Source organism: Lygodium microphyllum, chromosome 18, assembly GCF_053477565.2.
Source record: "Lygodium microphyllum isolate KBCC chromosome 18, Lygodium_microphyllum_v1.1.10, whole genome shotgun sequence".
NCBI lineage: Eukaryota > Viridiplantae > Streptophyta > Polypodiopsida > Schizaeales > Lygodiaceae > Lygodium > Lygodium microphyllum.
The window spans coordinates 4433758-4461622 of NC_141152.1; the positions used below are offsets into that span (position 1 = coordinate 4433758).

The 27865-nt window shown below is 41.0% G+C and overlaps 1 protein-coding gene and 1 pseudogene across 1 annotated transcript in view; one reads left to right on the plus strand and one right to left on the minus strand.

Annotated features, from left to right (window-relative positions):
- The window catches only part of LOC148020523 (pyruvate dehydrogenase E1 component subunit alpha, mitochondrial-like), a 64483-nt gene extending 37043 nt beyond the window's left edge, over positions 1 to 27440 (minus strand). Inside the window, exons 1-5 of the mRNA XM_087698284.1 lie at positions 26913 to 27440; positions 26277 to 26432; positions 19523 to 19735; positions 16448 to 16522; positions 16284 to 16364 (exon numbers count right to left, since the gene is read on the minus strand). Of these exons, the coding sequence (XP_087554410.1) occupies positions 16284 to 16364; positions 16448 to 16522; positions 19523 to 19735; positions 26277 to 26432; positions 26913 to 27149 (762 nt within the window). The 5' untranslated portion in view covers positions 27150 to 27440. The remainder of the gene's footprint in view (positions 1 to 16283; positions 16365 to 16447; positions 16523 to 19522; positions 19736 to 26276; positions 26433 to 26912) is intronic.
- LOC148020525 (uncharacterized) lies at positions 249 to 3184 on the plus strand (annotated as a pseudogene).
- Positions 27441 to 27865: the final 425 nt, after the last annotated feature.

Consider the following 27865-nt stretch of genomic DNA (forward strand, 5'->3'; position numbering starts at 1 on the left):
TAGTTTATTCTAAATTTACTTTTGACTTGCTACATTTATATGGCAACAATTATCCTTAACTTAAGAGCAATAAGCTGTGAAGAAAACAAAACCATTTACTGCCCATGGAGCCTGAGTCCATTGTTTTTATCAGACGCATATGATTCAATTTGCAGACGTCTGAAAAATGTATGATATGAGGAGCATTGAATGTTATTTCAGACGTGACCAACTTTTGAGGAAAAAATGGGCATGTAAAAGTAAAAAACATGACGATTTCAGCCAAAAGGCTCCCCCTGGCAGGGAACACAAAAAAACATTGTGATTTCAGGCAGAAAGGTGTCGCCTCATTGTCGCCTACCTTCTCTCTACCCCAGATCATGGAGAAACAGCTTCTTGGACTGCGCACATGGTCTGCTCAGCCTTCAGCCTTGACAGGACTGCTTCAAAGTTAAACAGTATGCTTTTTCTTCCTATTTTTTCCCTCTCTCTCACTTTCACATGTGCTCTACACTGTAACTGCTTGTGTCTGTCTGAAATTTCAGATTGAATCTCTCTCTCTCTCTCTCTCTCTCTCTCTCTCTCTCTCTCTCTCTCTCTCTCTCTCTTGTCTGAGACTTGAATGGGTGATTACTGCAGCCTGCAAATTTCTTAAGTAAAAGCCTGAAATTTCTGAAATTTCAGTCATTAACAGCCAGTAAGCTCTCAAATTATTCAGAAATGCTCTTTTGCCCTTGAGTATTGGTCTTTCAATCTCTGAAATGTCTCGTTCAAAGTCTGAAATATATGAAATTTTCAGAAATTTCAGACATTAATAGGCTGAGACAGCCATTGAATGCTTTTGCCGTTTAATATTGGGTTGAGAATCTTTGAAATTTCTTGTTAGAAGAGCAAAATATCTGAAATTTTAGCTATTAACAAGCTGAGATAGCCATTGAACTCGTTTTCCCTTTGGTATTGGCTTAAAAATCTCTGAAATTTCAGATTTTACAAGTGAAATTGACATTCCAGCAAGATTTATTAGTTATTATATCGTCATCTGATGAAGCTTCATCCCCATTCTTATGCATCACGCTGACACAAATGAGAAGAAAAAAACAGCGGAGTGGGAATTTGTAACAACTATCAAGCAATGTGGAAGGGGGCAATTTACTTGCAAATGCAAGTGGTATCAACATACTTGGGATGGAGGCCCGTCTCACATAAGAGCCCACTTTCTTGGGCTTAAAGGTTTCGGTGTAGATAAATACTCACAGCTACTTTCACATGTGAAGGAGACATGTCAATGATTGCATTTAGAAGCAGGATTTGTTAATCCTTTTGCAACTATTGATGAGTCTATGGGACTGATTTGGGAGAGGGTTCACATGGGGAGGCAAGCATTGCATGTGCAAATGCACATGCAAATGCCCCCAATGTTTCGCTACAGGTGCAAGTGGTTCCGCTTCATATAGTGTTTAGCCATCAAGCTCCAAAAAGGAAAAAGTGGGTAGATCACATGGAGCTTGGGAGAAGTCTTGGAATATGCAAGCAAGGCACAATACTGATGTTGCCCTTCGCAGGTTTTTTTATGCTGAAGACATTCCTCATTGGAAAGTGAGGAGTCCATATTTTTGACATGGTGAAAGCAATAGGGGAAGTTGGGCCAAGCTACAAGTCCCCCCTCTCACCACATGCTTCACACAAAGCAACTTAATGATGAAGTCAAATGCATTGATAGAGAGTTGCTTGACATTCGAGATAAGTGGAAGAAATATAGGTGCACTGTTTTATGTGATGGATGGTCTGACACTCGTCGTAGACCCATTATTAATGTCATGGTATCTTCCATACATGGTTCTATGTTCATGAAGACACTAGACACAAGTGGAAAATATAAGTCAAGAGAGTACATCTATGAGATTTTAAAAGATGTAATCTTGGATGTTCGGCCAAAAAATGTAATGCAATTGTGTATGGATAATGCAGCAAATTATGTGCGAGCTGGACAATTGATAGAGGCACAATGGCCTAACACTTTCTATACTAGATGTGCTTATTGCTTGGATGTCCTTTTTGAGGATATTGGTCAATTATCTTGGGTTGCTCCAGTATTGGCTGATGCCACAAAAATTGTCACTTTCATAACTTGAAAACATACAGTTTTGGCTTTATGTCACAAATTCAGTAAAAGGAGCTAGTAAAGCCAGCTCAAACAAGGTTTGCTTACATGTTTATCATGTTGGCAAACTTACTAGATGAAAGATGCTATGATATCCTGCAACGTATAGCTGTGAGTGAAGATTGGACTGGGAAGAGAGTTTGCCGCATTGATAAAGCGATGCAAGTGGCTAGTATCATTTTAGGATTCACTTTTTGGCAAAATGCAAGGATTATTTTGAAGATATGTGCACCTATATTAAAGGTTCTTTGCCTTGCAGATAGGGAAGGTGCAACAATGGGGCTTGTGTATGAGCTGGCAGATCATATGATTCAGAAGATACAAGGCATTGAGGGTGTGGATGCTAGTAAATTGTAGCAAGTTAAGGATCTTTGTGTCGATAGATGGGATATGTTGCACTCACCTTTACATGTAGCTGCTTATGTTTTGCATCCAATATCGAGATCAAAGAATCCAAGTGGTGATAGTGAAGTGCATGAAGGTTGGATGAATGTGATTGAGAGATGCACTCCTCATGATGCAACAAAGCAAGGTGTTTTATGTGATGAATTGGATATGTTTAAGTCAGAGGCGGGTGGAAATGCATGCCCTCTTGCAAAGGATGTGGCAAGGATGCACCAAGGGGTGATGTGGTGGGAAACATTTGAGGCTTGCACACCTCATTTGTAGCAATTGGTCATTAAGATGCTTTCTCAAGATACTTGTGTATCTCCTTGCGATTGGGAACTGGAGTATCTTCTCTTTGATACATATGAAGAGAAGAAACAAGTTACTTCCAAAGCATATAGAGAAACTTGTTTATATCCACACAAATCTTCGCCTTGTCTCTAAGATCAAAGAAAGAGGATGGGAAAAAAGTGAGGTTACTTTGAAAATGCTTAGTAAGAAAAAGAATGACGTAGGATTCTTGCAATTCAAGAATTGCAAGAAGAAGAGTTGGATAATGCCAATGTTACAACTAGCAATGCTTCTCTTGTTGATCAGGGAGAGGATGGTCATGATAATGATGATGAGGAAGATGAGGAAGATGAGGAGAATTTATAAGGATGAGGACATTGATGAGGAGGAGGATGAGGAGGGTTCATCTTGGCCATGATCGTCATGTGTAATCCTTTTTCCATATAGTTTGCTTCAGCCTTCTACTATAGTTTAGAATCTAGACTACTATTATGCCATCATGTGCTTCAATTGTGTCTTGACTCAAATGACTTGAAAAGATCAATGTTGTGAACTTGCAAGTTGTGTCTTCAATCTTGATTATTCATTGGCTTATTGGGAGATTGCAATGTCTATTTTGTAGAATCTAAAGTTGTTGAAACAATGAAATTTTAGTTTTTATTCAGCATGTCAGCTTAATACTAGGTTATATACATTTTCATTGTTTTTTAATATGAAAATTAGGGCAACATATGATTCAGCCTAAAGGCCTAAATCATACTCCAATCATACTTTCATACCCATCTGCATATGACGTATGATTGCCATATGTAAAAACTATGCCTAAGTCCAAGTTTTCTTTTGAGAACGGGCTAGGTGACCTCTAGTCGTCATGTGAACTAGCACGAAAATCTCTCCATCTCTCAGAGAAAGGAACAAAGACCTCATCCTCTAAGTCAGCAAAGAGCTGGTGATAAGACATCTTTAATATCTTGCAAGACACCCACAAGAAATCTACGTTTTGGCGGTAGACAACCCCGAAACAAGAGGAAACGGCTACAAGATCACAAGAAAGCCGATATAGAGGGTCCTCCTGGAGGAAATAGATTGTCACCTGCACAAAGACTATGTGTGTTTGCTGAGGAGAGCTGTCGTCGGACCAAGGAACACTACATTTGCAATAGAAGATTGTCAACTGATTGAGGAAGCCTGTCGTCCCAAGTAGCAGAGGAAGTGGGTAACAAAACGGGTACCTGGCACAAGAAAAAGCGGACGCCTCCAAGTAGAAGGCTGCGTTTTCAGCAAAATGCTGATGTGGCAAGGTTGCCTCACAGTCTAGAGTGGTCTCCTCTACGAGAAGTCAGCTATGTGTCTCTTAGACAATGATACCATGTTCTGATACCATGTGAGTGTGCACAATGGAAGAAGGAACTCGAACACAGAGGAAGAGAGAGAGACAATCTGCAAGAGAAGAAGAAAAGAAACCTGCACTAAACGAGAAACAAATGCTGAATATAGAAGGAGGATTGATTGGTCCTTGCACGCAACCCACAGCGTCAGTGAGAGCACCAAATTAAGTTGATGATGATAGCAACACCGACGATGGAGGATGATAACAGAGTTGAAGTGTGCACCTATCAAGGAAGAAGGGAAGATTATGATATATCTAATTGCCAAGTGGGGAATGGCTATAAATAGCCAAATATCCCAAAAACTAGCTGACCAGAAATCTGGGGCCAAAAGTATGGCCGACCAGCATTAAATGCTAGTAGAAATGCCAAAAATGCTCCAAAAAATCCCGAAAAGGATGGACAATGTTCGGCAGGTGAGGCAGGCTGAAGAATGTAAAACTGCCCCAAAAAATGCACATCAAATCCCAACTGGAGGAGAAAATGCACTAAAATGCAATAAACTGAGTGCTCTAGAATGAGCTACCTCCTTCGTCAAAACAAGTGATAGACAGGTTAGAGCTCCTAAAGCCCTCGTCTGACTTACAAAGGTTCACAGGCAAGAGATGACAAGGCATGACATACATGACTGCCAATAGGTACATCACTTCCTGTTGGGTATTCTCCAAGTCATGCATCGGCTAGGTAAAGCACGTTACTAGGAACTTCATTTGGTCCGAAGGAAACACAAGCCTGGCCAGGGCGAAGGTCGCTTGGGATGCCATTACACAAACTGCATTTCGGGGACGGTTGGGGATCATAGACTCAGACAGCCAAAGCAAAGCCTTGATATCTAAGCTCATTGTTAGGGGTTTGCTTCCAAATGAGGAACCCTAGAAGAGACTTTTGATAGGAAGGCTACTTGCTATGACACCTACACATAGAGGACCATGGCAGCCCAACATCCATTGGATTTTTCAGGAGATCAGGACCAGGGACTTAAGGAGGAGCTTTGAGGTCAATTTCGCAGCTGCTATTATCAAACCCTAGAGACCTGTACTACCAAGGCTTCACTATTTACCCCCCCACCACAGCTGAAGAAAAGATAACGCAGCCTCTTCTCTTCAATCACCTTTTGAGATTAGACTCCCGCCACACTCTTGAACACAAGACATACTTATCATGGGGGAGATTCTCTTTACAGATCATTGTATCAATGGGAGATTGGTTTGCATTCCAAAAGCTTCCACAAAAAGCTCAAAGGCAAAGACTACAAGGGCTCAAGGGAGCTAGAGTTATGATTGGGGCTGTGACAAAGGAAGTTCCACTAGATTGGCAGGACAAATACAAACACCTCTCAGACTTGGATCAGTCTCTTCTCCAAAGGGGACATTATTCTAGTGGTCCCTGCAACTAGCAAAGATAGGACATTTACTTTTATGGTTGAGAAGGATGGCCGTCTCTGATGAGAAGACCTCAATCAAGCAACATTCATTGGATGCTCCACACAGGGGATCTAAGTAGTGGCTCACTTTGAGAGGAAGTGACACATTGACCTAGACCTAGCCATTTCTCAAGTTGATGGATGGAGATATTGGGCTTACTAAAAGAGACCTCTACAAAGATTAAACAGGATCCAAGAGAGTGGGCGTGGAGGATCTATTCCTTGATAGACCTTGTGATGTGCCCTTCTTTGGCTAGACTACCAAGCTCAGGAGGACAATACAAATGAGGAAGATTAGAACACAACCAGCAACTTCCCCCCATTGGCCCAGAGAGGGAATCACAGAGGAGTTTCTATGTGACTTTTAGAGGAGGCTTCATGACAGCTTCAAGCCTAGGAAGATCTCTCTCTTCCTATGACTCTTAGGTCACAGGAGCCTAGCAATTGGCAGGTGGCTTGGATACAACAGGGACCTAGTAGCATGCGCAAGATGCAGCAGTCCAACGGAGATAGAGAGACATTGCCTATGGGACTGCCCTAGAGCCCATGATTGGAGAAGAGCCCTTAGGATAGTATTTCACACCACAATAGAGACCATGGTAGCAACCTAGGGGGCTGTAGCATGGGTCACACATAGAGGCCTAGTATGTGGCTATAAGGATGCTCAAGGGAGCTACTCTTTTCTCATCATTGGACAGCATCTGCATCTAAGCAAGATTCTCACTCCACATTACTCACAAGTTCAACAGACCCAAGGACATTGCCACACATGGGAGTTGATTGCCAGCATTATAGCATGGTATATTTGGACTGCAATGCAGCCACATTATTGACCTTCTAGATGTATCCACAGTGGAGACTCTATCAAGGATCTGCAAGAGATGGGGGAGAATACGAGGTAGCTTTAAGAGGATGAGGAAGAGGAGAGGCTTTTTTGCGGACATGGAATTTAGGCACTTTCTTGCATATTGTCCCTCATATGGTTGGGCATTACAACCCACCACATTGGTTCAATCATTGTATTTGTGATGTACCACTTACTCTTCACAATGTTCTTTATACTTTGTATTCTACCTCAAGCTATTCGTTGAGGTGTTATTGATAGATATTTCTTTTCTTCTTTTTTTTTAGGATGAGAAGAGGCTGGAAGATGAGAGAGTATGCTAAGAAGAGGAAATTCAGACTTCCATCACGAGAAAATTGAAATAGTCAATCACAAGCTGTCTTCACTAATGGAACGCCCCAAAAATGATGTTGCTTGACTGAAATAATCCTCAAACTACTGTCACCTACTGTTGTACTCTCTTTTGGGCATGTCATCGGCTCCTAGAGAGTCACCTGCTGGCTAGAACTGGCTTGTCAACTGTTGCAACAGCAATGGCAACCTCAAAAAATTTCTCCCACTTGCATGGGCAAGTTTTCCCAAGTGACAGTCTTACAAAACAATTTCGAGCATTATCCAATTTTATTAAATTAATTTTTAGAATATTAATTTTAATAATTATTTATGAAAAAAATAACCTGACTGGCCAACAATTAAATTGGCTAGGCCAATTTATCACCCAAGTGATCCTGAGCATTGATTATCTCAAAACTAGTAAATTAATTAATTAATGTCAATTTTCTAGTGTCACCACTAACACTAATGGCTAATTAAATGTGCTAGGCCAAGTTCTGACATAGGGTACCACCTAGTACCTATGAAGCATAACTTATTACAACTTTTTCACTAGCACCAACTGATATCTCGGGGTTCTAGGTTTCATATTCTAAAATAATTAACTTGCACCTCACATGTGTAAGCCACATTTGCACATTTGATTAACTTTTAATCAAATGCTAAGCAAAGCATTAAAATTTCCCGTCCTCATAACACATGCAATGGCCAACCTTGAAATTTCTAGTATATGAATCTATCCTATGACCAAAAATGCTGTCCAACAATTCTTAGGAGCGACATCCACCCCAAGGGGATAAACCAAACGTCTAATAATCATCCCTTTAAGAACAATCTTACCTTGCCATCACTCGCTCTCTCTCTCTCTCTCTCCCAAAAAAAAAATCTATCCTCCATAGCTGAGCTTCTCCCTCCTTACAGACTCCATATCCAACAATGGTATTAGAGCCTCCCATCACTAGCCATATATAAAAATTACTTGTCAAGTAGGAGATTATGATATGATGATAGGTGCATCAAAGAATTGAAAACCATGCTTGTCTACCTTGCATTGACACATACATTGTAGCAACTTGACCTCCCCAAAGCTTATCGTCCCTTTTCTCATAACCGCAATCTGCCTCTAGTTGAAGCATCTATGCTTCCCAGTGCCAAACTCTATCACATAAGGCTTAGTTGACTCAACCAAATAGGTGCTTCTATGAGTACATTAGACATTCAAACTCCTAACACATAATATCACATATGCAAGCTCCTATTGTTCTACAAAAACATCTTCTTGTAGCTCGGTTAACCTCGCCACATCACAAGTTACACATTTGCTTTTCCACATGATTCATTCATAGTCCAAATGACTCCCTTTTTTAAAGCTTTCATTGAGATTAAGGTTTAATATTTTGTGTCTGAAGGGTGTTCCACATGCGAAAAGGGATTTTCTTGGGTTGGGCACAAAATGACTCATGCCTGTAAAATTTGAGCCTTCACAAATTTGAACTTGCTGCCATCAAAACAGCACCTCCAACAACACATTGAGAGCCGCTCGAATGTGCAAGCACCACCTTGGGTGTACAATGGCCTGCCAAGTGTCAGCAGCTTGGTGCCACTATTGCAAGCAAGACTTGTAAAAACTTTTTAGAACATTTTTAAGTCACATTAAAATCTATTAAAAGATCAAAACATTATTAAAGATCAAATAACATGCTTAGAACTAGACAATGGCCATGCGCTAAAACCTTTCCACTACCTCTCTTAATGTTTTATGTCTATGAGTAAAACAGATGTGCTATGATAGTATAATGTGTGCAGTGCTCTACCTAGAGACTAAATCCAACATGATCTTTACTTCTTTTCAATATCTCACATATTAAGTAGTTATATCTTTTAGGGGGGGTTTGAAACCAATCTAAGTTGACTCCAAGAGCCATGCTTGGGTGTAGGGCCTCTACTCATGTGCATCGTGCCTCTAAGCCATATTGGTTTTGACCAACCTCAATGCACCTCCGCCTTTGAATCATGCCCAACTATGACTCCCTAAGCTTGTTGCTAGAATATGCCATGATCTAACTTCAATTACAAATATCCTTTCTAGTTTGTATGCTTCCTATCAAGAAACTATTATATAGGTCTAGACATTGCCTCTTGTGAGGTAAGACCTTCCCATTCGCTTCATTGTTTTACGTCATGGGTTCAGCCACCCATGATTGAAAGGAGGTTTGTTAGTCATGTATCATCCTCCATGTGTGACCACACATTTGTATGAGTGTGTGTGTGGCTGTGAACACCTTCTACACCACCAAGCATTTCATAAGGGTCAAAGATTTGGTTGTGTACCTTAGCCTATATATTGAGGCCCTAGCTTTACACTATTATATGAAAAATCTTGAGTGATTATCCTATCTCTCTCGTTTTGTATGTGTATGTTTATGTGAGTTTATCCCATCTAATTATCTTGATTTTCTTTATTTCATTTTTATATGCTTTCTAGCATTGAACCTGGAGTGGAATATAATGAATTGTCTAATTTGTCTTACATGTCAATTTTGGCCTCCAAAGGACATCAATAGATCTCTCTTTTTTTTGTAATTTCTCTATGTGTGCGTGCGCATGCAAACGTCTCCCTAGGATTCAGCTTGCATACAAGACACAAGTCAAGCCATATGCATAAATAAAAGGAACTAAACATCAAACTCACCTCCTAGTCATAGAGCCAAATGGGCTCACCCTTGAGCCTAGGAGCTAGTAGCACTCCAAGTCACAACCACATCCCAAGGGTTGGCATCCCATACCACCATCCCACACCATCCGAGTGTACAAATGCGTAGCCAACAGGCCAAGGGTCCAAGAGTGGTACTCACACAATAGCATGAACTATAGGGCCTTGAGTTCTATAAATAGGACTCCGTTGCCCTAACCCCAAAGTGCCCTTAGTGCATTTGCACTAAGTCACTTCATGGCCACTATGACCAATGCTACTAGCACCCATCCGGATGTCCAAGGATGTAACACTTCCCCTCTTATAAAGGATCATTGTCCTCAGCAATATCTCTTCAATGAACGTACCAACTCCCAAGTAGCCTTTGTCTCCGAGCAGTTTTTCCACTTGACCAAATACTCGAGATAGACAGTCTGACAAGATTGTTTAGGCATAAGGTCAAGAACCAATTCAGGTTTGAGTGGAACATATCGAGTAGTTTTTCAAGCCGCAGGACCTCCTAAATTGGAGGAATCAGTTCACATTGTCTCAATTGTTCTTTCAAGCAACTAACATGGAACACAAGGTGAACTCAAATTTCCAAAGGTAAATCCAACTCGTAAGATACACTATTTATCTTCTTGGTAATCTAGAAAGAACCACAATACCTCAAAGTAACATATAACATGTGCCAATAGTCGTCAAATCAAAGTTCTTTGCAACTTTTAAGGTAAATCCACATGCCCTCTCGGAGCTCTCAAGGAGTACGATCTTAGTTAGCATAAAACATGGCATGATCCTAGGCCATTCAGGTGCTTTCACTAGCAATCATCAACATCTTCTATATATCGAGTAAAAAGTCGACCATGGGCTGCATTTTCATCCATCCCCCTAGGATCCAACTTGCACACGAGACACGACATAAGCCATATCCACAAATAAAAGGATTTAGACATCAGACTCACCTCCCATCCACTGAGCCAAACGAGCTCACTCCCAAGGCTCGAAGCTAGTGGCACTCAAGGTTATGACCACATTCCAAGGGTTGGCATCCCATACCACCAGCCCACACTATCCCTATACAGATGCGTCAACAAACAAGCCAAGATTCCAAGAGTGGTGATCACACAATAACATGCACAGTAGGGCCTTGAATCCTATAAATAGGACTCGGCTGCCCTGACCCTGAAGTGCCCTTAGTGCATTCACGCTAAGTCACTTCATGACCATTATGGCTAATGCTACCAGCACCCATCTAGATGTCCAAGGATATAACACACACACACACTCCCCTCGCCCCCCCCCATTGAGATTTATGCAATCACACTCCTAAGACAACCTCTTTGTATGGAGCAATAGGGCAAGGGACATGCAACAACCTAGGAGAAGCTGCCTCTATCCCATAAGCACAATGTAGGAAAGTACTACCATCATGGAACTATAAAACAATGTACTTGACTATCATTTGAATGCAATGCTATTGTACTTTGTACTTTCAATCTTCTCTCTCTCTACTCAAGATTGTATTTATGAGTCCAAGCTAATCTATCTTGAAACCTAATTCACTAGAGTAACAATCAGTGTGTCTAGTCTCAGTCATCATGTTTCTTGTCACCGACTTTCACTCTCCATCGCTAAACCTTGCTCAAGGATCCGTGTTTCTCAACATGGTATTAGAGCCATGGTGAGCTTGGCTTAGCTTCGCACATCACTCCTTCAACTCTCCTCGACCTCAGCTCAGCTCTTGAAGAAGTCTTCATCTCTTCACTTCATCCTCACTCTACTCTTCTTGACCTCCATACCCAGCAACACCCTGCCTACTTGGGAGGCCTTGGATCTAGCCAAAGAAGAGGAGAAGCTCATGCCTTGAACTAGGGAAACCTTCTTCTGCTCAAGGCGCCTCATGCCAACACATCAAACCTCAACATTGCACACTCTTTGCCTCAGCGTTACGAGTTTTCTTCCTCGCTATCCAAAATGCGCTTGCATCCTATCATACAGCTCGTCTAGCTCATGAAGGCTGCGAGTCATCCTGTGACTATAGGGCTTTTAAAGCACACTATATAAGCTCTCTCCCCATCAAGTATCTCTTGGGATAATCACTTCTACGAGCTGCCATGATCCTTTGATCAGTCACATCGCCAAAAAAACCCTAAAGGGCAGCCATAGCCAATTTCACCCAAGCTCTTTTTTCACTCTATTTTCTCACTCCTCTCACTTCAATCAACCCATTGCCACTCTGGTGACACTCATTAGTGCTTCTTGGCACTTTGTCTCTTGACACATCCAAGCAGCTCATTTACGAGTCTAATCTGAGAATTTTGGTGCTGATTTGCTATTGCTCATGTCATCCAGTATGGGGAAAGATTCACCGTCATGCCACTTCAAAGGAACGGGCTTCCACACTTGGCAAACAAGGATCAAGTTGATCCTAATGAAGAAGGGCCTTTGGTCAATAACCAGTGGCCAAGAGAAGAGACCTAGAGATGCTACTCTTGCAACAGTATGGCAAAAGAATGATGACAAAGCCCAAGCAATCATCAAGCTTGAGCTTGATGACAGTTATATCCACCACTTAGACACATGTGATACATTTCATGCCACTTGGGAACAGTTGAACACACTATTTGGTGCCCAATCTAAATCTTCAAAATATGGATTATTGATTTGAGTTTTTTAGGTTGGATATGAAGGCTAATACATCCCTTGCAACTCACTTTAGTTATATGGAAAGTTTGCTAACTCAACTTGCAGGGATTAACTTTAAAAATGAAGAAGATATATGCATTGGAGTCTTGCTCAAGAGTCTTCCTCCAAAATCTGGTGATGTCTCGAGACACCATACTAATTAATATGCCAAATCCAAAGCCGGTAGACATCAAAGCATCACTCCTTCAGAAAGAGAAGAAGCTCAAAGAAGGTAAAGAGAAAGCAAGCACTTCAAAAGAAGAACAGGTACTCTATGTGAACAAGTATAAAGGGAAGAAAGACATTGTTTATGACTTTTGTAAAAGAACTGGGCACATTGAAAATTTTTGCTATGCCAGAAAAGATCGCAGAAGGCTTACCTTGCAACTATCAAAGACGAAGAAAACCATGAAGAAGAAGAAGAACACACTCAAAGGCAGAAGGACAAACCTCATCAATCCTTCTATTTCCACTATTCAAACCGACTTTTGTTAAGCTTTGTATGTACTTCATTAATGCTCCAATCATAAGCCTTGTAACCCTCATGTAACTAGTGCACTACAGCCTTTGCACACTTAGTGAGACCTTGTGACAGTCTCTAGTTTTATATGGTTGGTTTTTCCATATCTACACTTAGCAAGATTCTATTCATAACAACCTCTGTATACTCGGTGCTTTTCACAGTTGTAATTGAGAAAGGGAATTGAGATTTATGCAATCACACTCCTAAGATAGCCTCTTTGTATGAAGTAGTAGGGCAAGGGACATGCAATAGCCTAGGAGAACCTACCTCTATCCCATAGGCACAATGTAGGAAACTGCTACCATCATGGAACTATAAAGCAATATACTTGACTATCATTTGAACGCAATGCTATTGTACTCTATACTTTCAGTCTTGTCTCTCTCTACTCAAGATTGTGTTTATGAGTCCAAGCTAATCTATATTGGAACCTAATTCACTTGAGTAATAGTCAATGTGTCTATTCGATCACATCTCGTCGCTGACTTTCACCCTCCATAGCTAAACCTTGCTCAAGGATCCGTATTTCTCAATACAACCCCCCCTTCTCAATTTTCCGCCTGCAAAAATGGAGTTCCATCCTCCATAGCTGACCTTTCCCCTCCTTTAATGCTCCCAACAAGAAAGAATTCAAATACTGAGATCTATAAGAAGAGGTGTAGATCTCAATCCAAAAACCTAGAAAAACCGGTCCTATTGAGAAATATAAGATACTCCAACCTACCAAGCTGACCCTCTATGTATAGATAACTGGTTGGCTGCTAACCTATCTCACATTCACACTACACCTTCAATCTCCATGGCTTCTATCCTTGTCAAATCACTACACCAAAACTGAGTTAACCGCCTACAAAAATGGCGTACTGCCTCCGCACACACGTACGAGAGCGAGCGAGAGAGAGAGAGAGAGAGAGAGAGAGAGAGCTGAATTCGGGTTTATTGTAAAAGGATTGAGAATAAGAGATGGGTGACTAAGAAAACAAATACACTTTGGTCTGATCAAGATAGTAAAGCTAAGTGGCATGATTGGTTGCTTCAATTGTGGAGGTCTAAGCTTCCTTACCAAGGGAAAGATTTTATATGGAGGCTTCTTATCAAGGGTCTGGCTTCAAGGGATTGTGAAGGAAACTACTAAGGTTTGCACTGAGGACATAGATTGTATGACCACGACAGAAACACAAAGAGACAGACACGGACACAGACACAGAGGGCAAAACTCAAACCCTAAATGTAAAACTCAAAAACTCAAAACCTAAACGCAAAACTCAAAACTCAAACATAAAAACTCAAACACAAATAAAAGGGCGAAAGAGAACACAACTCTGAAGTGAATGAATGTTGTAAATGAATGTAAGAGTGTACAATGTGCTCAAGGGCAGAGCAATGTTGGAGTATGACATCCACCGAAGACGGATCCCAAGCCTGTGGCCACCAATCGGAGTGTAGGAGTGTTGAATAGTGAATGGCAGCAGACTGGTCACCAAAACGCAGCAGTCTAGATGCTAGAAATTGGTAAACGCAGCAGTGTACCACCGATTGGAGGCTGGAAATTGTACACAGTCTGCTGTAAACAACAGGCTGAAACAGTGTCTGAGAGTGTCAGGGCCTACAATGCTAAAAACACAGGCTAGCTGACCCTGGAGATGATTGACAGCAGTCTAGGACAGTCTAGAGCAGTCACCAGCACGTGAGAGCTATCGCTTGCTGTACAGCAATGGACAGGCTAAAGATAATGTGGCTGCAGTCGATGTTGGCTGGACAGCAGATGGAGGTGGGCTGCAGGCTGGAAACTGGACGCCAATAGCAACAGAGGGTGTGTGGGCTGGTGTAACCTACAAATAAGGATAATGGCTGAATGGGGGCAGCCTATCTATTTATAGATGTGGAAGGGCGCCCCAAAAATTAGAGTTTCCACTAAACTCTCTCGAACCGCTCCCCGTTTTAGGGTTTCCACTGAACTCTCTCGAGCTGCTCCCCGTTTTAGGATTTTACTCTAAAAGAATATTTTTAGTGTGTTTTGGGGCTGTTTAAGAGGCTAATCAGCAAGTAATGCAGATTTTAGCTCAACAAGGATATGCTACATGGTCGCAAGATCTCCAATGGTAGATGTGTCTTCTGTATTACATGTGATGAGAATCCTGTTCATCTTTTTATCTCTTGCCCAATTGCTAGACAGATCTAGGATTTCATTCCCAGAGTATGGACTTCAATGTGACAAGTCAGTGGGGACAATCATCCATTCTTGGGACACCATCCACAGCCACTTTATATTCACAACATCCTTGTCTTTTTTATTTTCTGCGTTGAACTAGTCTTTGGCACATCTAGCGGACACACGATGCTTTTATTTTTTATTCAACCTCAGGTATTCGTGGTCATGTGGGTGCTGTTCAAGGGTTGTTACTATGGCAAAATTACTTCCATGGTTTGGCTGGTGCGATCCTCAGAGAGGTGGCTGCTCTATGGATGGATAAGTTGTGTCTCCTTAATGATCCCTTTCTTCTCTTCTTATAGCCTTGTGTTTTTGTAGCCTTTTGGTTCCATGTGTGTTTGCTACCTATCTGTCTTTGAGTGCACTTGGTTGGCCAGAAGGCATTTCCTAAATATTTAAATTCATTAATTCAAGCTTCTTCATAAAAAGAAAAGAGCTGAATTTGGCAAAGCTAAACTTACCAAATGCATCAGGGCCATGAAAATCCATCAGCATTGAACAACTTGGGCTTTCCCTTCAATTTGCCAAACTTTAATAAATAAGTCAAGCTCCTCCACCATTGGCCAGACTTTCATCAATGTAAGAGTTTCATAATAATCGGCCAAACTTTAATAAATAAAGTCAAGCTCCTCTGTCATTGGGCAAACTTTCATCAATGTGAAAGTTTCATAATAAACCTTAAGAAATTTACAATTTCAAAGATTCTAAACTTCTTCCTCCTACCATTGGGCACAAGACCTAATTCAATTTCACATTTTGATGACGCTGGGCAGAAGGATGCTGCATTTACTATGCAGCAAGCAGTGTGGACAGCCAACACACCTGCTGTAGATGAACAGCAGTAGTCAAAGGCAGCAAGATGCGGACAGCTCCAGCAGCAGGAAAGAAGGCATAGCAGCAGTTGATAGCCTGGTGACAGCATGGGCAACATGACAGTGATAGTTGATGACATGGCAAGCTGTATTTTGGGGCTGAAGCAGCAGCACTGATTTGGAGCAGCCCACTCTAGAGCAGATGTTGTCATGATGGGCTGAATGGCTGGGTGGACAACCAAGGTGACATCACAGCAGTATGAGAGAGAAACAACATTGAACAGAGTTAATTGATAGCATGAAAGTCTGGCAATTCCCCTCAGCCCCTGTTATAGAGGTCTTTAGGGCATTTGTCCTACAAAAAACTCTCGAGTTTCTTATTAACTTAATTTTGCTCCTTCGGGGCCATTTTTAATGAAATACACTTGGCCAATCATTTGTAATCTACACTTAATTTAGGATTGTTTAACACAAGTATCATAAACTTAAGAACATAATAGAAACAAACTTACTCATATTCTAAGTTTCATGGATCCTGAGGAAGCTTTACCTTTATTCCTGGCAAATAAGACACCCTGTCAAAATATGTAGTCTTTTTTGATGCTCTCCACTCTGCTGTTCCCATACCAAACTGACAAAGAAATAATGTATGAATTTAGGAAGAAAATTCCAAGCATGTGCAAAACATAATAATAATTTAAACCATAAACTTACATGGTTGTTCTCTATAAGCAAGATCAATGGAAGATCCCACAAGGCTGCCATATTCTTTATCTCATACACTTGGCCCTGCAAGGGAATCCATTTTGTGAATATGACGACGAAGGTGGCAACTTCAAGGACAAATTCCTGTATTTCTAAGAATATTTGCATGATAAAAAAACAGACATTGTTCACCTGCACATGTGAATGTAAGAGCCTTGCTGCTATTTATCCTGCTAATATTACAAATGTGTCAATGAAGTGTAAAGTTTACAGGAGTGTGTATCCCAACTAAGGAGACTGTAAAAAGCTGCAACTTGTGACAAAGTGTTAGAGATTTTTCAGCAGAAAGATCCTTCTTCTAGTTAGACAAGCTCCAAAGGACTGCAATACTAGCAGCTTACAAAAAGGGAGGGCTCAATGACCCCCCCCAGAAGGGTGCCAAAAAAAGTGAATTTCAGTCACAGCACAGTGCACATGCTTTTCAAATGCACGTGGAAGAGTAGACTATAATCATTGAGATCTTTCTCCAATATGGATATGTGCATAAAACCAAGTACAATTAGAGAAGACTGCTGAAAAGGCAAGCAGCAGACATGAAGTCTTCTCTTCTATGTCTTCACAAGAGGGTGACAGACTAAACTAGTGGTAAAGTGCACAATATCAATATTACAGCATCAGCTGTCCCTCCCCCAACCTGATATTTGGGGAGTTTTCAGCCTCATCCAGAGCTCGTGCAGATGTTGTTATAGAAGCCCTAGGTTGAGCTAACAGTAGAATCGCAGCAGAATCATTTTAACAGCTCTATTCCGTCGTCACTAGGCCGCTGCTCACACCTACAAACACTCTACCTTTAGATCAACCACTTTTTCGGCTCCTAGTCTTCAGCATTGTTCTGATTGATGAAATTTCAAAATGTGGATCTCCATAACAACTTGCTCTCTGACCAAATTCCACCTCAGATTGTAGGTTTGACCTCTCTGCGAAGCATCAACCTATCTAGCAGCTATTTCATAACAAAAACCAAAACAACATTTCTCCATCCTCCTGATATCATTGAAGGCAGCAAAATTTCTAACCTCAACAGAACTGTAAGGTCTGCTGCACCTAAATTTAGAGGTGTGAAAGAAACTTACCTCAGAGAGAGTTGTTGCTGCCCTATGAAGAATCTGAAGCCAAACCTTCAGCACATACTTCTGTCCTGCTGTCCTATGTACTCTAGGGTTTTGAAAATGAAAATGATGCTATCAAATAGGTAAGAATAGTTTCGATGCCTGCTATCCAAACTCCTATTATTCTTGTGGATGATGAACTCCATGGAATAGTGCTCAATCTCCAACTTGAAAGGTCAAGAGTATGCTCTCAACCACATGATGTATTTACCCTCAAGAATGGCTATGATTTTGCATGAAATGATGAGAAGAATCAGGCTAGAGCTTGTATTTTAGCCATGGATGCTCAAGAGGAGAGATGTTGGTGAATCCACCATGAAATCTTGAAGAAAGAAGGAAGAAGAAGCTTGCTTTCAAAAGCAAGCAGGACTAGTCTCCCCTTTTAGATCCAATAAAGTCCTCTTTTACCAAAATGGCTACCAAAAATGCCTCTGAAAGAGTAACGACCTACTAATTTGTCCATCCACCACTATATCTATGCCTTCCAACTTCAAAGTTCTCCAAATTTGTCTTCTTCCAACTGTAGGTGTCCTGCAGGTCACTGCTAGTCACAATCCATGTTCTATACCTGTAATACTTGTCTGAAATAGTTTTTTTAAGATGACAATTAAGACTGAATATGAGAAAAAAAAAGAGAAAATGGATCAAAGACCAATGCTCTGATACCACAATATGAAGGGACTTGAGAGGAGAAAGACTGAGAGAGAAAACTACAGGAAAGAGAAGAGTGCAGAGGAGAGAGAAAGTCTAGAAAAAGAGAGAGAAAGGCAAGAAAAAAGAAAAGAGATGACTGGCAGCCATGAAAAGACAGGAAGAGCTAAAGAGGTGAAGGACAAAGTTGTATTCTTGTCAAAAAAGTATGATATCATGTACATATGTCCTTTGCCCTTTTTATATGGCCCTAGTTCAGCTCTTTACACATGGACAGATATACATATTTTTCCTCATATTCCCTTAACCTTTGTTTACAAGCCCTTTGCACAAGCACAACCTAGACATCTAGTAATATGTCAAAATGATGCAATGCAGAAGTGACGAATAAGATCAATAAGCATAAAGACAAAATGTAGACATTATAACATAAGTACAAAGAACACAAGATTCCCGGAACATGATCCATTAGTGCGCAACATGACAAGATACAAGAGTCATCACAACAGAGAAAAGGGAGTGACAATGATAGCTTCACATGCACATCCAAGGACGACAATTCTCATGTCCAAGGGCTCCACAGATGTCAAAAGTACAAATGTACAAATGTGGAGCCTAAGGCTGGTCCATACAAGCAAAGTTCAAGTAACTGACCCCACCACAACAAGGATAAAAAGCAGCCAAGAAAGTGGACAACCAGTCTCACTAATGGGGACAGATGTTAGGTGCTAAATTTACCTCTACAGACCAAGCATAAGATTTGGCTGATCAGTGAATAGGATTTACCAGAGGCAGAACCTGGTCTCACTACTGAAGCAAAACAAAGCTTCTTCATGTATGAATTTGTCACTGTTTCTTTCAAATGCTAACTGAAACTGATGAGGAAAGTGGGACTAACTTTGAACAAGGAATGCTAGAACTTATCTTTTACTTTTTTATGCTTCAAGAAAATAAACTTTCAAATTCGAGTAATGCTATTATGGGCCAATGTGATCAATCCATAGAACTGATGACTATGCTATCTAGTGATTTAACTGAAGTAGAGAGGAGAGGGCCTTTTGCTATGTTTGCTAAGTACGCAAAACATTTTGCCAAATATTACTATTAAATAAGAGAAAACACTAGTACGGTTTCCATCTAATACAGCATTGACCAAAAATGCATCTCAACAATCAATAAAAACAGTTTATATTGTCTTCTGATGATGAGTCACTTAAATTGATTCAAATTCTTATATAAGAAAAATAGTAGATCATGTGCATGCCTGGTTGTCTGCACCGTCTCCATAAACTGCCACAGCTACACTCGGTTTCTTTTCCTGCTTCAGAGCTAAAGCAAGTCCCGCTCCCAAAGGTGGTGGTGTACCCACAATGCCCCAACCACCAAAGAAATTGTGCTCCCTCTTGTACAAGTGCATTGATCCACCTTTACCACCCACACATCCAGTTTTTTTCCCCATAAGTTCTGAAAATACCTCCTGCACAGAGTAGGAATAAAACCTGATCATATACACACAGACAACCATCTAGTAAAGCATTAAAAAAGCAGTCATAGAACCAGGCATGTGTTGGAAGAAGCAAGCACACAATTCATCATAATCATACACAATGTCAATTTTGCATACTTCAATGAGTCTCAGCACCTTAGTGAGGGCCCATCCCACCCCCTGCTGTCTTCCAATCAGACACACACAAAATCTACATATTTCTGGAAAACTGCTATACTTATCATTAAGAATCTTACCTGAAGACAGTAGAAAAACCCATCATGATAGGCTGGATTGTAGGGCAATTATATATGTGAAGATAATCTAGACTTATGAATGCCTTCCCCACAATTTAATAACAAAAACCCTCAATGTGCAAGGTCTTAACTTTTTTTTTTGTGAAAGTTTGAATTAATTAACAGAAATTTTTACAAAGAGTCTGTACATATATATATGATGCACACACACACACACACACACACACACACATCGTGCCTAATGGGTAATTGTATTAATTTCTGTGAACACCAAATACAAGAGTCACAAGAGAACTATATATACAGCAACGAAACTAAGGAGACCGCAGCATGCCAAGAAGCCAAATTATCGCTGGAAATAAGGCACGCACACTATATGGCAGTCCATATGATTGTACACTCCAGAAGGGGTATCAAAAATGAATGCATTCCGGATAGTCCAATTATGCCAGCAGTCCCAAACGGGCAAAAGTGGAAAACAGTCATCACATGTGTATGCACAAAGTGTCAGTTTGAGTTCACCAAAAAACCCAATCTTGTGAGTTTCTTCATAATTGGTATTGGTATTTATATTATATGAAATCACATGAGGAATACAAAAGTCACAGCAAAGAAGCAGAAGAAATTGCCGTATGCCAAGGAACCAAGTCCTCCCTAGGGGATGTCAGCATGCTGAATGAGATCTAACTACCAATGCAGAAGATCCTTGAGCCTAGATATATGTCCCTAGACATCAAAGGTGGAATCAAAAATGAATGCATTATGGATGACCTAATTATGCCAACAGCCCCAAAATTTGAGAAAGTGGAACAATATCTTCATATGTAGCTGCATGGGAGTGGGAAATTGTGCCTTAGCAAAGACCTAGTCAAGGAGGGACAGAGATGGCCCAACTACAGCTCTCCAAATATCAGACATGGACCAGAATTTTTGGCCACAAGGCAAGAAATAAATCTGTGACAAGAGGATTCCACACTAGTGGTGCAAAAGAACAATTGTCGTTCAATATTCGGCATTTGGAAAGCAAAGTCTTGTTTAGCTAGCCTTCCATCACTGCCATTTTCCACCAAGCCTTAGATATGTGCAGGCCCCAAACAACATCGGCTTTGGTGACCAGCCAATGGTGATATTTGATCATAAGATAATACACCTATTAGCCAAAGCCTTTTCAAGATTCAGCCATCTTGCAAGGTCCCAATCCTACCAAGGACAATCAAAATCAAGGGTGGGAAAGGACTGCCTATGCTACAACACTATCAAAATCTAGCCCCGTAAGTCACAATATCCCTGAGGGACCCAAAAAAGCCTCTTGGCCATGCAAAAAGACATCAACACACTACAGCTCACTAGGGTGGCATCAACAACAAAAGTTAAACCCAAACGTGCCATACGATTAAATTTGGATAGGTCCTCATGTTTCCCATTCCAAGAGAGCAGCCTTGACACAACCAACAATTCCATTTGGAAAGAGTTTGACTACAAACAGTGACATTGCACCTTCTGCAAAACTAGCTTCCATGAGCATACCAAATGATTCACCAAGAAAGAAGAAGATGTGGAGAACTAACTAACAGTAGTAAGGATGTTCCACCACAAGCCCCGAATGGTGGTATTCCCATGCACAAGTCCTCGGTCTTCCAAAAAGAAACTAATAATAAAAACCCAGGGGTGATGATTAGTGCACATAGGTCGAAAAAGTGACCAATGAAGAGCCACCATATGAGTCTCTGCATCCAAAATAGCTCCTCCTCCCATGCTTTTCGAGGTGCAAACATGGATCCAAGAAATCCAAGAAATAACCACATGCAACGAGTCCTCTTTCCATAGCGTGAAGCAGATGTGCTTGGTAAGATCGTTCAAGGTAGTGGTAGTCCAAGGCAAAAGTGGCAAAAAATAAGTACAGGTAACACAATAGTCTGTACAACTTTGAGATGAACATGGAATGGCCACGCATAAGATTTCCAATAAACAAACTTAGCCTTCAATTTGTGCAAAATCAATTCTGGCAAGTGCTTTGATTGAATATCAACACCCAAAGGATACCCTAGATGCCTAGTAACATTGCCATGGGGTATTACTATGCCTTACCATCCCAATGTCTGCAAGTCCAATTCAATATAACTAACAAGGGAGAATTTTGAGGCATTATTATGGAGGTCAAAAGCATGCCCAAAAAGGTTCATACCTTCCTAGTGGTAGGTTTCTAAGGAATAGAAGAAACCATATCATTGGCAACATGCACGAAAGATAGCTTTTCTTTCTACCCCATATAGATATATACCGAGTCCTACAAAGTGGTAGGCACAGTGGTTGCCATATCAAGATCCATATTTTTGTCTCTTTAGAAAACAAACATCAACCCAACAATGTTCAGGTTGATCCAAAGGCTGCATGACCTGTCTCCCTTTATCTAGAGTTTTTGGTACAGGGGCCTCATCATCCTGAGAGCCTTCAAACATGAGATCGTCATTGATGGATGGAGCAATCCCGACATCTGGAGTTGTATCTTTCTCTAGGCACTCAGCCATAAAATGCCCCAACTTCCCACACAAGAAGCAATGGCCTGCAAAAGTGCCCCATTTCAAACAAAAACGCAAAGGATGCATTCCAAGCGAGTTCAAACGCAACCAATTAGACATTTTACGAGAAGTGTTCCACAACATGCACACACAATTGTGATTTGCAGTCGTCAAACTAGGGGGAGCCAAGACAGTACCAACAACTACCATACCATCTTTCAACAAAGGCAAATACACAACAGGACAGCCCCCCACTTCCACCCACACCGAGCATTCCCATTGAAGTAGACATTGAAAATCTGCGATTGGTCTCCATGGCAAAACATGGACCAAGCGTCGATTAAAGAACAAGGGAAACTGTGCCATGAGATCATCACGATGCCTTGCTCACTTTAGCAGCATCTCATAAAAACGCCGTGGTCCCACAAAAATTTCATTCACACAATCCCCTTGCAACAAGGACTGCAACCACCAATGGATCCAAGGAAGCATCAGGATCTTGCTTGTGAAGAAGAGGATAAATCCCCTTTCATGAAACACCAAAAAAGAACACAAGGCAACCTTTGTATCCATAGTAGCATCGAAGACATCATCTTTATCCTGATCAGAAAATGCTTCATGATTATGCTGGAAATACTCACTCAGCAATGTGTTGGCAAACTTCAATAGGTGCTCCCAATCTAAATTCTGAGATTCATCAGGAGCAGAAGTAACTTGTGTATAAGAGCATCTACAAGGAACCATTTCCTCCTACTCTTCAGCTTCAGAGTCTGGACCAAGGGCTTCCACCAATTGGTCTATGAAGGCTGTGTCAAGGCCAGTCATTTCTTTTTTCCTGTCTCTCTATCATACCGCTGATTCTCTCTCTCTCTCTCTCTCTCGGGTCATGCAGGACAGTCTGCTGCTGGGCATGCAGGTCACACAAGTGGACTGCAGACCACGTGACCCACCGAATCCTGTGAATCTGTTACAGGTCTTCTTTAACTAATCATGCAGGTCTGCAGGCCACCCAGATCTGCAGGTTGCGCAGCCCTGCCAGTCACACTACTTGTCCAAGCTAACACTGATCAGTGCGGCTTCACGGGTTCATGCACTGCCTGCAAGCCTGCCCAATCATGCAGGTCTGCAGGCCACCCAGATCTGCAGGTTGCACAGTCCTCCCAGTCACACTACTTGTCCAAGCTAACACTGATCAGTGCAGCTTCACGGGTTCACGCACTGCCTGCAAGCCTGCCCAGTCTATAGGCACCCAGGCCTGCAGCCTGTCCCGCAATCTTTCCCTGTCTGCAGGTCACATTACTGTTGGCATCCTTTCTTTGTCTAGCTGCACGTGCATATTCTGTTCCTGATAAGGCATCTCATTACTCCTAGGTTCTATTCAGTCAAGCCACCTGAAGATGGATGCTATATTCGAGGTTTGTATCTTGAAGAATGCAGCTGGGACTATGAAAAACATATGTTGACAGAATCAAGGCCTAAAGAGCTGTACACAGAGCTTTCCATTGTTTGGCTGAAACCTCAGGCCCATTGAATCAATCAAGGAGTTGGAGTCTTCACATCTCTTGCCTATTGAGTGAAAACAGTCCAATGGATCGAAATCAACTGCCTAATGATCACTCACTCACTCTTCCTCTTTCTTTATAGGGATGCCAAACCAAGGCACCCACTCACACCTCTCTCTCTCTCTCTCTCTCTCTCTCTCTCTCTCTCTCTCAATGAATTAAAAAGGGCCTCTTGCATTAGCATGTCATAAAAGTCCAAACCCGAGAAATAAAACCCCAATCCTGTTGGGCCACTAAACACAAAAAAAGATGAGTGAAAATCATTAGATGTGGTGCAAACATAGTTGAGGGAAATGTGGAAACAGAAATGGGAAAAGAAACAGAAATGTCAAATCTTGAGGGGGGAACGAAAATGCCACATCATCCACGGGGAGGGGGGGTTGCGTGTGGAGGCTAGGTGCTTAGAAGCTAAAAGTTATAATACAAGTTTCATACTCAAAATCAAGGCTTTCTAATTTCCAAGTTTTTAAAGAGTTCTACAAAGGGTCTAATCTCAAAGGAGCTTTCTGATGCATACAAGGATTTTGGCACACAATTAATATGCTGATTGCAAAGAAAGAACAATTGTAAATAAGTGCAAAACCATACAAGAGAGTAAGTGATAAGTAATTATCATCTCTTAGTTCCTCTTCCTCTTTGTCTCCCTCTTCCTCATCCATGCCATAATCTTCAGTTGCTATAGTCAAATCCTCCTCATTATCATCCTCCTCATTAGTGAAGAAAGTGGAAATGGACATAAACGACTCTAAGGTTAATCATTTTAAATGATTAAATGTAAAATATTTAACAATTTAATATTAATTCATGAAGCATTTAAAAAATTAAATATTAAATGACTATTTAATATTATGAGTTTTAAAGAAAGCTCAACATTAAAACATTTAACATTTAACAATAAAACATTAATAATGCTTGAAGAACATGACAATTAAAAAGCGTAAAGAACATGAGAATAATAATGCTTTAATGTTACGTACAAAAGGCAAAGAGCATGACGATCAATAAGGCTACTCTTAATAAGCGTAAAGAACATGATGATTAATAACACTACGTTTGAAACAAGAACAATATACTATGTTTTGCTAAAAATATTTCGGTCTTGTCAGGAAACAGGGTGAACCAGAACATTTCCCCAAGGGGAAATGCCAAATGGCAACTGTTTTCCCAAAGGGGAAACATTTCGAATAGGGAAACATGTTTCAGGTCCTCCTCCACACATTTCAGTGTTTCGAGTCCTGTAAAGGGGCATTTCAGGGCATTTCCCGCTTCTATGGGTGCAAAAGGTGCATCTGGCATGGGGTACATTGTGACGTCACAACACATTACCTGTTGGGAGGCCACCTGTTAGAACAGTCATCGTAATACTTCCCCTAGTAAAGTATCTTTGCTTTCCACAATTGAAGCAATCCATCCCACCAGTTAGCTTTACTGTTCCTACACAACTAGACTTTATTTGCTTTTTCAGTCACCCATCTCTTATCTTCCGCCATTTTGTAATAGACCTCATTAAGGTCAATAACTTTTCCAGAAGCAAATCCAAGTGAATACACTGCCACTTTAACCAAATTCTTGATTTTGATTGTCACACACACCTACAATTACGATAGCCCAAGGCTTCTACTAAGGTTGGGTTGTTTAGCCAATACAAAATGGCATCTGTTCAAGCTATTTAGTCCTCTCCATATCTCTGAGGAACACATCTTCTCCTAAGCTAACAATCTGAATGCCTTTTTCAGATCGATGGTTTTCTATATTTACTCTTATAGTCTGAGACATGAAATCTTTAATGTGCTTCTTATCTGAGACGTGAAATCATTAATGTGCTTCTTACACCACTATAACAGAAACAAAATTTAGCTGCATCTATTGCAGAAGGTAAATTGCATTACGCTATCTTTGACATGCTAAGGACAATCCATCTGCTAAAAATACACACTTGGATGAAATGCAAATGAAGATGGCCTTATGTAGATTGAACATAGGATTCTTAGCATTCATCTCAACACACATTGCCCACCTAAAGAAATCTACATGTTCTATGCATAAATCAAAAATTTACCAACAGAATGATATGAGCTAGATGGACTAGATATACAAATAGCTTCATTATATTCCACATCCAATCTTATTTTCAATCATTTCACTACACATGCCAACCTCAAGAAACGCACAGGTTTGACATAAACAAACTTACAAAGACAGTGCCTCCTCTAGCCAAAAACATGCCATGGTCTCGATATGCTGTTATCAATGGATCTGCAAAGGAAAGGGCGGCTTTCAACCCTACTGCCACTGCTTCCTGTCCATCATATAAATGACAGAATCCTCTGACCTGCTGTGATTTAAATAGCTGAGGGAGCAAAAAACCAGAAGTTAATTGTTTATTTCAGTCTGGTGATCCTAACAGGTCTACACATCTCCATGGTGTCAGAGTCAAATGACATGAGATAAATGGTGTGAAAGTAAGTCCCCGTTTTGGTCTTGCAAGAAAATCTTATGAAACAGCTGAGAGGACAACATATAGCTACTGGAAAGCTGTGGTTATGCTGTTCGAAATCGATTTCTAATGCCGTAGAAAGAAACAATACCCAGTCTCAAGGTTAGCCTAAAAGGACAATGACATAACTATAATGCCACTGCCTAATCTAAAAGATCAAATAAATGCCTCCACTGGGAAAGGCACAGAACACTATAATTTTAGGTTCCAGTTTTTCTTGAAAAAGAACCATCATCCTTTTCAACTTTTTGTGGTTATCTATACTTTGGAACTTCAGCAATCCGGTCCATGCAGCTGTGCAACAAAAAGCAAGCATGCAGAAGTAGATTATACCAGGTCTGCGCTGATCTCCATTCTGCGAATGGTGACCATGTCTGTGTACATGCGCAGCAGCTCCTCCTTGTCGGTTTGTGACTGCTGAGGAGGTCCATCTTCAAGTTGATGGAGAGCGTAAGGCTCTGTAATCTGGACAGTAACTGCTGCTATCTCTCGGTCCTGAACCCCAGAAGCCAGCCCCCTCTTTGCAAGCTGATGAAACAAGCCGAGACTTCGTCGCACTTGAAAGGCCATCGTGAATAAGCTGGGAAGAGGAGAAGTCTAGCCTCGCCGCTCGGCTCGGCTTGGTGTTCAATTGCTCTTCTGCAACAGCAATTCACACTCGTCATCATCGATTCCTTCTTCTTCTTTCTCTTCCGTCCGTTGCCTCTGTGTCTCGACACTTGTCACAGTGCAGGCGTGGCAAGTGTCACGAGGAACCGTAAGAAACCGAGGAAGCATGAAGTATGACGATAAATTGCAGTCGACCATTACATTTGCATGGACTGTTTGCAAATGGCAACAAAGTCAAATAGGCTGGCTTCACATAGCTCAACACTATCTCACACGAGCATTGAACTAGGCCATCCGGGTAAATTAGGATCATTGAGAAAAGACGGTTACCAAATGTGCATAATTTGGACAATTAATGAAAACATTAGTTTGGTTAGAAATTTAAAAACTTTAAAATAAAACCCTAAATGGGTTTTCAGCTTGTGGACCTTCCTTTATAATGAGGAATGTTAACCATTATGCCCACGCTCGGTGCTTTTTTTTTAATTCTTTATTCTTATGTGTTCATTTTTTCATTGCAATTGGGTCTACCTTCCCAGCAATCCTAGTTTACCCACTTGTCCTAGTCTACTTGTGTGATGAAAAATTCAACAAATGATCTTAGTTTATCCAAAAAATGCATCTCATTTTTAGCAAAAGAGCCCAACTCTCCTCCCTTTTTAATACCCTTGTGAGAT